Genomic DNA, 16233 nt, shown 5'->3' with positions numbered 1-16233 from the left:
TACACAGTCCAGGAGTCACCAGGAGAAGGCGTGAGGTGGTCCATCATGAGTGTGCATGGAATCTTGTATAAAGATGCTGGGGACTACAGGTGCAGAGCAAAGAATGAGGCTGGCAGCACAGAAGCTACCATTTCTCTTTCAGTCGCTGGTTCCATCAGTACAACCACCCCACTATTGATTTCGAGCATTACCACTGGACCCACGAGCCTAGACTCCACATTCAGTCCCCCGACAGACGTCCCCACCTTAACCATCATCACATCCACAGTTCTGCCTAAAACATCAACATTTGCGACCGTGCTAATAAAGCCGAGTCCAACCCCCGGCAACAATATGCAGAAAAGCTCATCCAAACAAGGAAAACCAAAACCAGGAGGGACTGGGAAGAAGCTCGCAGCCGATGAAAAGAGCAAGAAAAGCGACGCATCAATGTCTGTTAAAGACCTTAAGATTGTCGAGGAAACGTCAGACACTGCGGTTTTGCTCTGGGCTGCAGATGGGTTACCAAAGGACGCTCCGATCACAGTTGTGTATTCACCCTATGGGGAGGACGACAGCAAAAGGACGATAGAGACCAATGTGGGCAGCGGAAAAGTCTTCTTGGAGGGACTATCAACTGGAATGAGGTACTCGGTGTGCCTGGTTGCAAAGGGCAGCGCTCCTGGAAAAGACCCTTGCATTGACTTCTACACCCTTGACGATGTAGAAGATGGCGGGCAGAGCCAACTGTTTATGATCATCAGCGGCATCGCCTGTGCTTTGGTCCTACCTCTGATTGCACTGTTGCTCTACAAGATTCTTGCTTTGTACTGCAAGGCACGCAACCCAAGTCCGGATGAGGAGGAACTGGAAAAAGATAGCTACGTTAAGTTTGAGACAATCTCGATGAAGCAAAGGACCTTGAACCCTAATCAAACAGAGATTTGGGCACGAAGACCCACTCGAGAATCTGAGCGAATGCTCCTGTGCTCCAGGTCAAGTATCGATTCTCAGATGACCTACAAGAGCGACAGTTCTCGTTCGGAGTATCTCTGCTGACGCCAGGAACCCACGGCCAACATTAAGATGCCTTTAATCTCATTAATACATCTTTGGAATTGTTTGAACAATAAGCAGTTTGTCACAATAGCCAACAAAACAATGGCTAATGTATTTCATCCATGCACTTATTAATGTTGGAGCCTTATATTGGATTAAGTTTGACTGCCATTAAAGTCTGGCACCTTTCTTAGAATTCTAATCACAAATAGTGCCAACCCTTGGTTTCATAAGAAATAACCATTATCAGATTTAAGCTTTAAGCTAAGAACAAAGGATGAGTGAGAGTACGTGTGATTAATGGATTGTGATGGTGGTTATGATCACAAGCATGTTTACTTCCAGTATTCACAAATTTCAAGCAGTTCTTTTGGAATCAGGGTTTGGCTAGAAGTACTAGCCTAGTATGGTGTCTAATGTCATGCCAAAGTGTTTCACAGTATTGTTTGTGAGCTATTAAAAAAAGAAACACACACACACACACACACACACACATCCATGTCTTGTCAAAACTGCATCTGTTGTTGTAACATTACACTTAATGCTGCCTTAATGGAAAATAAATGTACCATCGGTGCATTTGGTAGACAACACAACCTTGTTTCTATGATTCAGTTTAAATTTATAATAATAATAATAATAGATTTTATTTCAAAGCGCCTTTCAAGACACCCAAGGACACTTTACAGTACAACTATGCAACACTATTTACAATCATAGGTCAGCTTCACAGTTAAGAGTTCAATAACAGTTGTAATAGCACCAGTTACAACAAAAAGAAAATAGTAGGTGAAACATGCATAAATACATAAAATCAACAAAGCAACATATAATCATAAACCTAAACAAAGAAAGCAATTAAGGGTGGTGCAGTGAGTAAGCCAGACGAAAAAGGTGTGTTTTGAGGTTTGATTTAAATACGGGGAGAGAGTCGATATTTCGAATGTCTGGTGGTAAGGAGTTCCAAAGGTGAGGAGCAGAGCGACTGAAAGCTCTGGCCCCCATGGTCCTGAGGTAGACAGGGGGCACAGTGAGGTTGAGGGAGGAGGAGGATCTGAGGGGGCGTGTTGGAATGGCAATGTGGAGGAGGTCAGACAGGTAAGGAGGGGCAAGTTTATGGATGGCTCTGAAGGTGAGTAGAAGGATTTTGTACTGGATCCGGAAAGTGATGGGAAGCCAGTGGAGTTGTTGTAGGATGGGGGAGATGTGGTGGGAAGATGGGGTTTTGGTGATGATGCGGGCAGCTGAATTATGGACCAGTTGTAGCTTGTGGAGAGATTTTTGAGGGAGACCGAAGAGGAGGGAGTTGCAGTAATCTAAACGTGAGGTGACAAGACTATGGACGAGGATGGAGGTGGTGCTGGGGGAGAGGGAGGGACGAAGTCGATTTATTTGTCGGAGGTGGAAATAGGCGGCCCGAGTAGTATGGCTGATGTGGGATTTAAATGAGAGAGTGCTGTCAAGGATGACGCCCAAACTCTTAACTTGAGGGGAGGGGGAGACCAAGGAGGTGTCAATGGGAATGGAGAAACTGGGAACTTTAGAGAGGGATGATTTCGTCCCTACGAGGAGCACTTCAGTTTTATCACTGTTTAATTTAAGGAAGTTGGACAAAAACCAGGCTTTGATTTCAGCTAAGCAGGTGGGGAGGGAGGAGGGTGGAAGTGAGGAGTTAGGTGAGCTTGAGAGGTACAGTTGAGTGTCGTCTGCATAACAGTGATATTGGATGTTGAATTTGCGGAAGATGGCACCAAGGGGAAGAAGATAGATGATGAATAGCAAGGGTCCCAGGACTGAGCCCTGTGGCACGCCTGAAGTGACTGGGGAGAGGTCGGACTTGAATGATTTGAGCTGGATGAACTGTGTGCGGTCTGAAAGGTACGAATGGAACCAGTGAAGGGGGGTCTTGGCAAGACCGATGGAGGAGAGTCTACGGAGTAGAATGGGGTGGGAGATGGTGTCGAATGCTGCAGTAAGGTCAAGGAGGATAAGGATGGAAAGTGAACCAGAGTCAGCTGCAGTGAGAAGGTCGTTGGTTATTTTTATGAGAGCAGTTTCAGTGCTGTGGCGGGGGCGGAAACCAGATTGGAACGGGTCATAAAGGGAGTTATGTACTAGGTGGGTGTGTAGTTGAGAGGCGACTACTTTTTCGAGGATTTTGGAAATGAAAGGTAGATTGGAAATGGGACGGAGATTGTTGTAATTATTGGGGTCTGAGCCTGGTTTTTTCAGGATTGGGGTGATGGCTGCCGTTTTGAGGGATGAGGGAACAGTTCCAGTCGAAAGTGACGATTTAATGATGGCAGAAATGAGGGGGAGCACAGCAGGGAGGCAAGATTTGACCAGATTGGTGGGTAGGGGATCCAGTTGACATGTTGAGGGTTTGGATTTCCGGATAAGAGCATCGATGTCAAGATTTTGAGGGAGAAGAAAATTGGAGAATTGATGACGGTGAGGCAGATTAGTTGGTGGGCTGGGAGGAGGTCCGGGTTGGAGAGCGGAAAGTGTGCCTGTGTCTAGGTGATGGTGAATGTTTCGAATTTTTTCGAACATTCATTTATGTATGAACTAAAATGTAAATATGTGTTTTTAATATATTATTCAGTTGCATCTCTTCTATACTGCTGATCCAATCTGGCCATAATTGCATAAAGGGGTAAAGTATTAATTCAGTTTTATTAATTGCCAATTTGCATGTGTGACCACTCAGCTGGGATTTGGTCTTTATTTCATTTGGAAGAAATTGTATCTCTGCCAGAATGATTTTTAAGGTCAATAAAGTTTAACCTGATGGAAAACACACACTTAAACTTCTGCATTTGGAAACATTTCATGACATTACTCTGATGAGCATTTGAGGTTAGTTGTTGTTATGCCATGTGAATTTTCATCAGCATGGTTTACATGTTCTCAGTTTATAACGAGTGGTCTAGAAAAAGACACCGATACAGGCCGACGTCATTACAAACAAGTACACAGTTAATTTAAAAAAGAGAGAACCAAGGAAACTGTTCCCATGGATACCTCCCACATCATCAGCTGCATGAGCTTGCATGATAAAGTAATTTGTATTACCAGCTGTGCCGTTATCATGGCAACGGCAAATCAGTTCTAACAAACAAGACGGAGCACAAGGGTGGCCTGAGCTAATATAGATTATGTTATAGAGACAGACTGAAGGGGGTAATGGATAGGGAGAGAGGAGCATGTAAGACGGGTGACTAACAAATAGGCAATGAAAGACGAGGATGTACATGTTCTGTAAGTACAGAGGTTGATGCATCTAGTGAGAGCCTGTAGAAAAGGCTTTTGTATACGCTTTGGACTTGCATCATATGTAATTTTATGTTTAAAACATCTTACAAATATCCAAAACTCTCCATCAGATTGCCTAAACTTTGACTGTCTTTTGCTGCTATTTAACAGGGATGCAATTGTGGGAAACTTTAGCTCAGACTGCTAACATTAGTCTGGGGAAAAGACAACAGCCGTTGGCTTGTAAATCTTCTACTGGTCCTCTACAAGGTTAACGGTGACGACAGTGGTTGACAATTACCCAGTCATGGAGGGCATGAATGGAGGTTTTGGTTCGTGGAGTCTGCCATTTGTTCTCATGGGTAAAATAAGGGCAAACAATTTAGCTATAATCTGCCACGCTACTGCTTCATTCTCTATAAAGGACTCATTTACCGTTGCTCCCGGAAGCCCGATAAACCTTAGCAGGAGACAGACCCAAACACTGACTTCTCAGTGGAACACAGGACACAAAACAACAGTCTGTATTGTGCGAGTGGCACGTCAGCCGAGCCAGCACTGTAAGTGGATGTCATTCCTAAGTCTGAGTGCCAGGAGGATCAATTTTGCTCCACTATATGAATCCACATGTTATATAATATTAATGTCCACCACTACCACCCCCTGTCTGCATCTCTGTCTCCAGACACATCCATCCACATTGAGAAGGGACAAGGGTCAGGGGGCGGAGTAAGGTTAAGTTGTTATCATGTGGGAACTCTGTGTGGCACAGTCTCATTTCTTGAATATTCCACATTCTGCTTCAGACGCTGAAGACAGAGGTTGTCCCGGTGCTGGACCAGCATGTGCAATATTTACCACAAGGGTGTCAGGAATTTCAATCTTTGGCTTCAAGACAGACCAGCAGCCTAAAGGCCAAAGTGGAGAGTGAGTCGGGTCCTACACATTTCTTTTTTTTCCCCTCAAATCAGCGGGGTGCACTTGATGTAGAGATCGACTGTCAAAGACAAGGATGCCAACCACAGACGCACGAGCGTCACTTTCTTTTCAAACATTGTATGGCAGTGCTAATAGTGGCAATGCCTGAGAACTTTTTTTAAAAAAACGTGCAAGTCGGGGTCGGACTACAGGAGTATGCTGGCTGCAACAACCACAGTGTTCATCTGTTTTGTGCTGCAAAGCAGTGGCGCCTGGGCCGTGACTGCAGCATGCTGGGATGAAAGGCAACCAGAAGCGGAGGGAAACAGCAGCTGCATCTGTAAGTTTGTTGTTGTTGTTGTTTTTCCCCCCTGAGTCCAGGACAAATAGTCCCTCATATATTATCAGTGTGTCAATGTCTGAAGTTAAAATGTACTGTTCAGATTTTAATATATTTTTTAAAAAGACATCCGGATTATGGATACATGTTGTTGGCCATGACATATTCCCAAATCTACAGGACAACTGGAATTTCTTCCTTAAATCTCTTAAAATGAAAGCATATCACCCACAAAAGCCCGACCTGTAAGCTGCTCTGTGGTTATGTAGGCGCGAAGGACAGCCCACACGAAGATATTTTTGACGTTCTATTTTATTTTTACACAAACCAGTTTTCCTAGATGTAGAAAAACAGGTGTTAAGATACCCCTACTTGGGTTGTTGCTGATGAAACATTTGTGTGAGTAAAAGACTTAAAATAAAAATGGGAATAGAAATGGATTGATGCCGTTTGTAGTTGAGATCGTGCTGCACCAGAAGAATCCCAGGAATATGATGCCACGCCCTCAAAGAAGCATCGGAAAGATGGGCAGAGATGTGGCCTGGGATTTAAAAACATCTGATTATAAGTGCGTGTGGCAGCATTAGAAAGTATACAAACAGTATTAGATATTATTTCTAAGGAAATTTAGAAAGAAAGTATAACCCTGTGTCAAAGGAAATCAATTATTGTGAATTTTCCATTTAACCTGAGCTGCTCTACTCATTAGTTTCATAGGAAAATACTGACGATAAACTGGAGTTACAGGTTAAAAATCATGCTGACCACAATGTGAACTTGTCAAATAATGATTCATCCAGCTGTCTCCTAGCAACCCAGCAGCTGCCTTCTGTGTGTCATATATTTCATTATGTTGTTTGTCTGGCGTTTCCTATTGCTTCCTTCATTCCATGGACTCAACAGCAGTATCCGTGGATGCACATGATCAGAGTATATTCCAACAATACCGATTCAGGCAACAATAATTTTGTTGCCTGGTTTAAAGAGGATTCATGACCAACATTTTTAAACATGCTCCTGTTTGTCAGGACATTAGTCAATTCAGCAATATAAATAATATAAATCTGTATCCAGCAGCAGCAAATTTAATTCCCAGAATTCCGATGGAACTTTATTAGGTGAAAAGATAATTTTCCTGTGTAAATGACAAGCTTTCAATGTTGGAAGACTCATTGAAGTGTGTAATTTCCTATTTTTCAACACAGCCACGCAGCCCTTCTTTATATTTGGCTACGGTAAAGCCATTCATCGGATGGGTCTTGATGGGAAGAACCAGAGGAGGCTTGTGGCTGGTGTGGGAAGATCGATTTTCCTCGACTTTCATTTCAGAGACGATACAATTTACTGGGCGGACAAACAGACTGGGGTCATTTACAAAGCAGCAGTGAGAGACGCACAAAGACAGGTGATTAATCAGTCCAACACTATTTTAAAGTGCCTTTCGAAATGAGGAACTTTTTCTTTTTAATGGATTCGATTAAGTGGCCTGTAACTGGATTATCAGCATGCTCATTAACCATCTTTCTGTTCCAGAAACTTTTTTCTGACAAACATATTTCGGGCCTCGCAGTGGACTGGATTCGGAACAGCATATTCTGGACGAGTAAAGCCAAGGGAAAGATTAAGAAAATTGATATAAATGGAAAAAATGAAGTGACTCTAGTGAGACATCTGACCCAGCCTTGTGCAATTACTGTTGACCCCATTGACAGGTAGAGTATTCGTTTCTGCTTTGATATATGCCATGAGTGCATTATGGGTAAATGCTATAAATCAAAATAAAAAGTCTTATCTGCAAGGATGGCAATAACAAAATGTGCTGGACCATGTTGTAAATAGCAGAAATAGGATAATGTGGAATACAGTACTCCACTCCAAAAGCCTTTTATGAGGATGAAACCTAATCTACAGGTTCCTTTTTTGGCTGGCTGGCGAGACTGCCCCGAGCATCCAGCGAGCTTATGTGACGGGTCAGAAGAAAAGCACGCTCATTAAAATGACTCAACAAGCAAAAGCGCTGAGCATTGACCGTCAGGAGAAGAGACTCTACTGGGTGCAGCTGGGACTGCCGGGGAAAAGCGCCGTCGCCTCCTGTGACTACAATGGGAACGGCCGGCACATTTTAGACGTCCCACTCGAGTGATTATTTTGCTGCATCGTTATTCCCCCCATTTGCAGTTTCCTCTACTAAACAAATTGCTTTCGTCCGTTTCCACAGTGTTCGCTCAGGGATATCAGTTTTTCTGCAGCATATATTCTACACTGATGACACATTTGGGGTTATAAAGCGAGTAAACAAGCAGACTGGAGAGGAGACGCTGAAGGTTAACATAAAACCAATGGCAAAAGCCCCAGTGGACATCAAGGTGGTGCATCATCTCAACCAGCCAATGGCAGACTCATCGGCTCCAGGTTGCACCTCCAGTTTTTAAATTAGCGTTTACACTAAAATAAAACATTCTGAAAGAGCACCAACAACTATTTCCAAACAGGTTGTGATATCCTGAGTGGGAACTGTGTGAGCGTGTGTTCCACTGAGCGTGGAACGTGTCGGTGCACTGAAGGCTTTGCTCTCACTAAGCAAGGCACCCACTGTGAAGGTTAGCACCAGCTGTAACTTTAAAATCTAGAAAAACCATGAAAATGTGCATAACGGTATCTAAAACCCACGTGCACGCGTGTGTGTCTCCCGCAGATGTGAACGAATGTGCCCTCTGGAACCACGGATGCTCTCTCGGCTGTGAAAACATCCCTGGGTCTTATTTCTGTACCTGCCCAAAAGGTTACGCTCTACTTCCAGACAGGAAGACATGTCAAGGTATATTTATAATCAATGTCTAACAAAAAAAAGCAACTTTATTTTTGTATGATGCTGTGAGGAGAATCTCATTTAAAAGCACCAGCACTTGCACAATGGTTTGGTGTGTATACTTGTCTCACATCGAGTCTGGCACTTTGAAAGGAGGTGTTTGCCCAGCAGATGCCATGACCCTGTGAATGCTAATTAAAAAGGCCGGGTCACAAGGCTCTCTGGACCAGAATATGAGAGCAGCCAATTGTGTGTTAGGTGACATGGGTCAGTACACTCTGTCACTGGTCCTTTACTGCAAATAGAGGAGTTGTGGAAGGTACACAAGATAAGTGCTCGATCAACAAATTGTATATAATTTACTTCTTTTCTGCAAATAAAAGCCAAATACGACGATAAACAGATGTGGGACATCCTAAGTATTCCAGTGTGCTTGTGTTTAGCATTCCAGCTATAATGCAGGTTTGTTGTCTGCAAGTATAACAAAAGATACTTTATATCAAGAACAAATATGTCAGAAGATCCAATATTTTGGCACAAACGTGCACAATGTTATATATAAGATATAGTTTGTGATTTAACGAACAATATGCAATGGGATTAAATCCACTTTTGGAATGGGAATGACATTTTAATGTCAAAGCAGGAAACTGGTGGGCTGATTAATGATTCCTGTGTTCACTGTTGAAGCTTCTGCCACCACACAAACGACCTGAAAACATGAACTTCTTTTCGAACCCAACAGCTCTGAAGTTAAAGTGACGGTGAAACTGGCTCGGAAACACAATGAGATTAGATGACGAGGTGACATTTGCAACAGGGAACATAACTGGTCAGCAGCTTTGTCCGGCTAAGCTGTTTAGCAGACAAACGTTGCCAAGGAGCAAAAAACAAGGAAGAGGAAGGCTGGATAATGGAAAAGAGAGACAATGGATACAGGAATAAAGGAAAAAGAGAAAGAAAACATTACTATTTATGCTTTCTACTGTTTACCAACTGCTGAGGAAACACCAGCCCTTCAAGCAGAGCGCCCCTGCGTTGGCCTTTGACTGCATTAATCACATTTTCACCTATTTTGATAGGGCTAAGGAAGGCTTCAAGAGGGGATTGTGCCAGAGAAGCAACTAAGAAGCTTGTTGTCCATCTGGCTGTGTTACAATCTACAACATCTGACCCCAGAATAACCTGCGAGATTCATGGGAACCCACTGATTCCTTTTAAGCTCGATCTTACCTACATACCTCACCCTGCCTTATGTTGAAGGGTCTATAATAACACTATTTACTTTTTTTTCCAAATTCTGTATTGAGATTTTACTGATGAATCATCTTGATGACAGTTAACAGCCACTAACTGCACATATTCATGTTTTTTGGAACATGCAGTGATCGTGCCATGTGAAACTAACATCAAGTGTGGCCATGGCTGCCTCCAGACAGATGAGGGCGCTGTATGCGTTTGCCCTGAGGGATCTTTACTACAAGAGGACGGACATGTCTGTACAGGTATAGACAGTTTATACCATTCTGACACTATAGGTATTCTGAGTTAGACGACACTGGCACTGTGTGTGGCATTATTTTTGAAAAGTAAGTTTATTCTGCAGGATGTACAGCACCAGACAGAGGGGGCTGCAGTCAGCTCTGCACCTCTGTTACGCCGAATGGGTGGCAGTGCGGCTGTCTGCCAGGCTATGGGCTGCACCACGATGGGAAGCGTTGCATTGCTGCTGGTGAGTTCTATTAACAGCAGATGGACAGATGTGATTCCGATAGATAAACACTCCGATTATTCTATATACTTACAGCCTTTTACATTGTGCAGTTCTTATTACAATGCATACTGAAGTGTTATATTCTATGTTTATCAGGGCCTCCATCATTTCTTGTTGTTGCAAATCTTGTGGATGTGCGACAAATTAATCCTGATGGATCTGGGGATCAAATTCTTGTGGAAGAAACGAACGGAGCCATTATTGCTTTGGACTACGACCCAGTTGAGAACAAGGTGATATAAGTCTCCTTCCAACTCGATCATGGCCTTCTAATCTTAATAAAAAACTTAGCTTATGTAACTATTAAGGGGCTACCAAAGGTTACATAGTTATGCAACTCACTTTCGGGGTTTTATAGATACCTACTGACATCTAGTGGTCAGATATTGACATGACGTGTGTAGGGATCACCAATTCAAAAGACATTGAATATATTTTTATTGGAATAGGAAAGTGGTCAAAGCTGTCCAGAAGTCTTGTTTTTGATGTTTTCTGGCTGGTCCATTTTTGTTTATCTGTATATTCAGTAATGAAGATACATCTTCACATAGTGTCTGTGTGGAATTTGAAGGTGTACTTCGCCAGCACGAGCCAGAAAACTATTGAACGCATTGATTTTGATGGTGGGTCCAGAGAAGTTCTCGTCTCTGATGTTTTGGACTCTCCAGAGGGATTAGCCATCGACTGGGTCCATCGCAAGATGTACTGGACGGATAAAAGGTTCGTGGTGTTTTAGGAGAATCAATGACGATATTCTTGAAATATTTGCGCGTTGGAATGCACTTGATTTCAGACCACGTTCTGTTGATTTTGCTTTGACGTCTAATCATAACCTGGCTTAAAACCAGAAATTAACACATTTTCCCATAAGCATTTGTTGCAACCTGCCAGACTCGATACACTTGTAGTTTGTTCTTTGTCCCCCAGCCGGGCAACTGTTGCCTGCAGTACCTTAGTTGGATTGAACAGACAAACCATTGTAAGTGAGGGACTTGCGAAACCTCGAGGAATTGCAGTTCATCCATCAGAAAAGTGAGTGTGGCTGCAGGTGAAGCCACTATTGTTGGCTCCAATATAAACAGTGGCATGTCTCATACGTTCTAAACTAATTAATGTTAATTGGTGCATCGTTTATTTGCCGTCTAACATATTGGAGGGGTGTTTCTTACAAAACTTTTTTTTATTTTGAGGAAGTTGTTCTGGACTGATACTGGTGCTCAGCCTGTGGTGGAAAGTGCCTCTTTGGAGGGGAAAAGCCGTGTCGTCATTGCCAGCACTGACCTGGTGTCGCCGAGTGGGCTGACCATTGATTTCACGGAGGATCGTCTCTTCTGGTGTGACCTGAGGCGGGGGGTTGTGGAGACGGCTGCCCTGGATGGTTCGCATAGACAGGTCCTGTTAGACAACCAAGTAGGTGAGGTTTGTGTGAGACAAGGGTACAAGTTTTTAAAAAAACGCTCAAATCTTATGCATTGGTATCTTATAGATAAGTCTTGGGGTTAATTAAGTATGTTGAAATGAGCTGAAATCTGGTATTCTTATACTGTATATTATTCTTCCAGGTCGACCCTTTGACCTTGCGGTATTTGAGGACAGATTGTGGATATCTGACCAGGAGCACCAGCAGCTGAGGAGTGTGCACAAGAGGACCGGGAAGAATCTCCAAAATATCCACGGACTGCTGCAGCCAGCTTCCATTGTGGTGGTTCACCCCCTCACCAGACCAGGTACCATGGCACACGCTTGAAAGTATTTCTTTTAAATGCTAACAAATGAATGAATGAAACCAAAAAATCTTTATTTGAATAATTGTTTGCTGTGAAGATCAGAAGCAGCGGAGCCCATTTAATCTTCCTAGCGCCGTTACTCCTACAGGGGCAGACGTTTGCCTTCACATGAATGGAGGTTGCAGCCAGATTTGCGAACACAAACTGGGATTTGCCCAGTGCTCCTGTCTGCCAAGCTACACCCTAGCAACCGATGGGAAAAGCTGCTTGCCCGATTCTGGAAGTACTGAATCCACCCATTTATCATCTCCCAAAAACAAAGCGGGCGATGAAAATACGTCCCAGACAACTCCAGGTTTCTCCACTCATACAATCGAGACTAATTTAGACTTAAACAATGAAAAACGCCTTTTCACAGACAAGATGGTCTCAGGTAAGGCATTTTCTCCTGAGCTGGATGTTATCCTAACTCAGAGGAGTGACTGCATTTTTGTTCATTCTCTGCCAGACCAGCATGACTGTGACTCACTTGGCTGCGATGTGAATGCACAATGCCTGCTGAATGGTGGTAGTCCAGGCTGTTCATGTGTGGAGGGGTTCACAGGTGATGGGCTGTTATGCGTGGGTGAGGAATTCTGTTGTATATCCTTCAAAACTTATCTGAGTCAGCAGTTTACAAAGACACCATATGGTACAAATGAACAAAGCTCCTACTGTACTAATGCTTGGTACTGATTCTTAAAATAATCCAAGAGTCGGAGGCCAGTTCGCCACAACTGCCCACCAGTACCTCCGCAGATGTCAGCACAGAGAACCACAGCAGCGACTCAGAGAGATGCCCCTCCACCCACGACAACTACTGCCTTTACGAGGGCGTCTGCTTCTATTTCCCCGAAGTGGATTCTTATGCTTGCAAGTAATGAACATTTATACTGAACTAAGCTGAGCCTTTGTTAAAAATCAGAAAAAACATAAAACAAAAACAGTATATAGCTTACATGCAGCCAAAACCGTGATTTTCTGCATTCCTGTATGAAGGGCAGACATGTATGTTATTACAGTTCTCCAACAGTAGGTGTCGCTAGAGTTCCACCATGAAAGCCTCTGGCTGCACACTAACTGGTAATACTGCACATTTCAGACGCAGACTTAATTGGGCATGTTTAATGACGTTATGGTTATGTCACTTTTGCTTATTTAATATATTCAAGATAGAAACCAATCAAAGTATATCACAAAAACTGTTAAGATAACCCATCATTTAATGTGTGATTAATATTTGATCCACAGGCTGCACCATGTAAGACTCTTACATGATCCCACAGATGCTAAACTTTATAAATATGGATTTTTCTTTTCCTAAAATACAGGAATAATAAATGATAATATGGTGCAACTGTACAACTGAATAGATAAGTTAAACCCTGTGATATTGCTGTACCTGTTGCAGTTGTGTAGCGGGCTATATTGGAGAGCGTTGTCAGTTCAGCGACCTCGAGTGGTGGGACCTCCAGCAGGCGGAGGAAGAGAAGAAGAAAAACGTGCTGATTGGGGCCTGTGTGGTGGTCCTGGTGTCCCTCCTTTCCATCGCTGCATGTGTCACCTTATGCTACAGGTGAGACAACACAAAGGAAAATAATATGAGGACCAGGTCTTAAAAGGCTCAGTTACATATAAATTATCATACTCATGCGTCTTTTGACATACAATAAGCTTGCTTTGACCCCCAAATCAAACCAAGCTTAGTATCATTTAGACTTTTGCATCTTCCTAACATGAGGACCTGGAGCAGCCACCATTGACCATTTCACCATGTCTATCAACCTCAGGGAGCCCGAGCTGTGTAATGTAGGTATCTCAGCATGACAGCTGAGCGTTTGGGCGGAGGTCAAACGTGGAACGAATGGCAGCATGCGCCCCCAGTTAGCCGAGACAGGCATACATAAGGTGTATAGTTCCACCCATCCTCCCTTTTATTTCCAGCCGAGCTCTCTCTAAGTGGCTGATTTGTTTTATGGTTGTCTCAGTGGCTTAGGGACACGGCTGTTGTCATTCTCTACTGTTTTGCCTGACAAAACACTCACCTCCCCCTTCCACCTACTACATCCTAATATTTGGAGTCCCCCCGTGGAAGTGGCACGCTTTCAATTACATGCTTGGTTTAGCTTGTTCTACACCAATTACACATAAAAATAGGTCATTTCTCAGCTACTAAATGGAGCTGCTGAGGTATAACCCCAAAGGAAACGCTACATGGCCACCAATAGCTCTGCTTCAAATTGCCTTTTGCACTTGGGTGCAAGTGCACTCGCGGTGTATTTTTTTGATATTGGTGTTTCTGCAGCCCCCAGTGTCATGCAGCCTACAGCACTGTGAGCAAACCAGACAACCACCCTTAAACATGCAAACACCAACCAGGCATACATGGGCCTTTTTCACTCAAATGGTCAAACCGTTGTTCAGAGGAACAGATTAATCAGTCATTTTCCATCTGTGCTGAGTAACCGTCTTTGATGTGATGGCCCTTCACACAGAACTAAGATCATCTTTGGTAAACACCCGCCAGTGGACACCGTGAGCGAGAGCAGTGTGACGGATGAAACCATGTCGGTTACGTCCAGCGTGCCTCGGGTAAGACCAATCGACCCGTCAAAACAGCTCAAGTGCAGCAGCTTAAGTTCTGCAGATTGGGATTTAATAGAATGAAATAATAGAGTCATAGGCCCCAATTTCTGCACTGCCACTCAAATACAGATGCAAAAAAAACTTAAGAAAGTAGCAGAGGCCAAGACAAGATTATTTAGGACACGGCCAGCAGATTAAACAAGAAAAACATAATAGGCAGCACTGTCAGAGTACAAATTTAAAATGTATAAATACCAATCAAACATTCTTAGGACTTTTATCACAACAAGACAATAAAGGAGTTGGAAAAAAATACAAAAGTAATATGTCTGAATGATCAAATCTACAGTTCTACACACTGGTAGACAGTGACGCTGAAGGGAGGACAAGCCCTGCTGTGAGCCGCCCCAGGAGAGCCATTTATCCCTCCTGCTCCTCAGAAACAGGTACAAAGAGCTGACCACCACCACACCCTCATTGGAATTATCCTTAAATACAAAAAGGTATAATGGCCTGCAAATGTACAGTAGTACACACATTCACCATTTTGATCCTGAAGTGAGCAGAACTAATACTATAGTTGTTGTAGTAATAAAACAAACCTTTTTAAATCTGATAGAATCATTACATCTGTATAATCCGCCCCCACAGGTGACCTCCCCCTGTCTGAAGACTCAGATGTGTCCAAACCCATCAGAGGGTTTGAAGGCACCGCGGCATCGGCTGCTGTCCTAGATGACGTCAACTCGGGTGTCCACCGCTCGTGTCCGTCCCTGCAACACTCGTGTACTTTTACCTCATTCAGACCAACAATTATCTCCATAGCAACCAGTTCGGACTGCCAAGAGACCAGAGAGGGTGACAAAGCCGGACCTTTATCCTTACAAGAAGCTCCAAGTGGAACTAACAAGGAGCCTCATACATGATCTCATGCCTTCACCTGTCCAAGCAGGGACACTCAAGGTCAGCTCAAGGTTGTGTAAATACTGCTGAATAATGATCCCGGCTAAGCAAAAAAGAACAGGTGACACCCAGACTCTCAATCTAGAGAACAATACTAGATAACGTTTGTTTTTTAATTATTCATTACAAATTAGTATTAATTGAGCCCAACATAAACACACCTTAATTGAGCTTTAAAGTTCTCTTGAACTTTGCAGACTTTAATAGGTTAGTCTGGTTTTTGGATTTTGAATGAATCCATTAAATCGGTTTAATTAGGTGTCACCAGGTCTGAGGCTTTTTTGTTTTGTTTGTTTTACATACCAGTCCTGGCTGTTTATTTCTCATATGCTCACCAACATTCATCGGTTTTGATTTGTGAAAACATAAAATCGGATTTGTTCATTAATTGGATTATTTATTTTTCACATTTTTCTAATACCATATTAAAATAAAAACCAGCCACCTATGTTCACCTATAACTAATGAAATTAGTAATTAAAAACAGTCTCATCCAGTGAACTAACCAGTATGATATTATCAATTTAAATATATATTTTTATACAACGAACATAGCTTTGCGCTGCTTGATTACGTAATGTTAAAACTAGATTAAACTGGTTAAACTGGACTATGGTGTGGTAAGGGAATGGATCTTTTTGAGGATGTTACACTAACTTTTTTTAATTATTTTTTTATTTTATTTGCTTTGAACCAGAAAACCACTTGTTACTAGATCCATTTCAAACATAGAACAGCAGAGCTGATTATAATAAATAAAACCTTTACAAAACGTGAAGCTCCT

The 16233-nt window shown here is 42.9% G+C and overlaps 2 protein-coding genes across 4 annotated transcripts in view; both read left to right on the top strand.

Moving 5' to 3' along the window:
• Positions 1–1654, top strand: part of lrit3a (info leucine-rich repeat, immunoglobulin-like and transmembrane domains 3a) — a 30189-nt gene extending 28535 nt beyond the window's left edge. For both annotated transcript variants that reach the window (XM_029847405.1, XM_003970580.2), the window contains exon 4: positions 8–1654. In XM_029847405.1, the coding sequence (XP_029703265.1) occupies positions 8–1038 (1031 nt within the window). In that variant the 3' untranslated portion in view covers positions 1039–1654. The remainder of the gene's footprint in view (positions 1–7) is intronic.
• Positions 1655–5023: 3369 nt separating this feature from the next.
• egf (epidermal growth factor) lies at positions 5024–16221 on the top strand. Of its 2 annotated transcripts, XM_011610947.2 has the most exons (21): positions 5024–5551; positions 6757–6956; positions 7085–7263; positions 7463–7690; positions 7770–7963; positions 8044–8151; positions 8247–8369; positions 9746–9865; positions 9967–10092; positions 10231–10367; positions 10706–10854; positions 11062–11166; positions 11325–11548; positions 11697–11861; positions 12010–12294; positions 12370–12486; positions 12615–12777; positions 13312–13476; positions 14396–14492; positions 14836–14932; positions 15138–16221. In XM_011610947.2, exons 1-21 carry the CDS (start codon positions 5428–5430, stop codon positions 15410–15412), a joined length of 3381 nt encoding a protein of 1126 aa, XP_011609249.2. In that variant the 5' UTR covers positions 5024–5427; the 3' UTR covers positions 15413–16221. The 2 variants fall into 2 exon arrangements, with proteins under 2 accessions (XP_011609249.2, XP_029703263.1); XM_029847403.1 differs by having other exon boundaries at positions 12010–12486.
• The last annotated feature ends 12 nt before the right edge of the window (positions 16222–16233 follow it).

The sequence above is a fragment of the Takifugu rubripes genome, chromosome 14 (genome assembly GCF_901000725.2).
Source record: "Takifugu rubripes chromosome 14, fTakRub1.2, whole genome shotgun sequence".
NCBI classification, from domain to species: Eukaryota; Metazoa; Chordata; class Actinopteri; order Tetraodontiformes; family Tetraodontidae; genus Takifugu; species Takifugu rubripes.
Note: the sequence above shows the minus strand (reverse complement) of the source record. Positions and strands in the feature narration are given on the sequence as shown.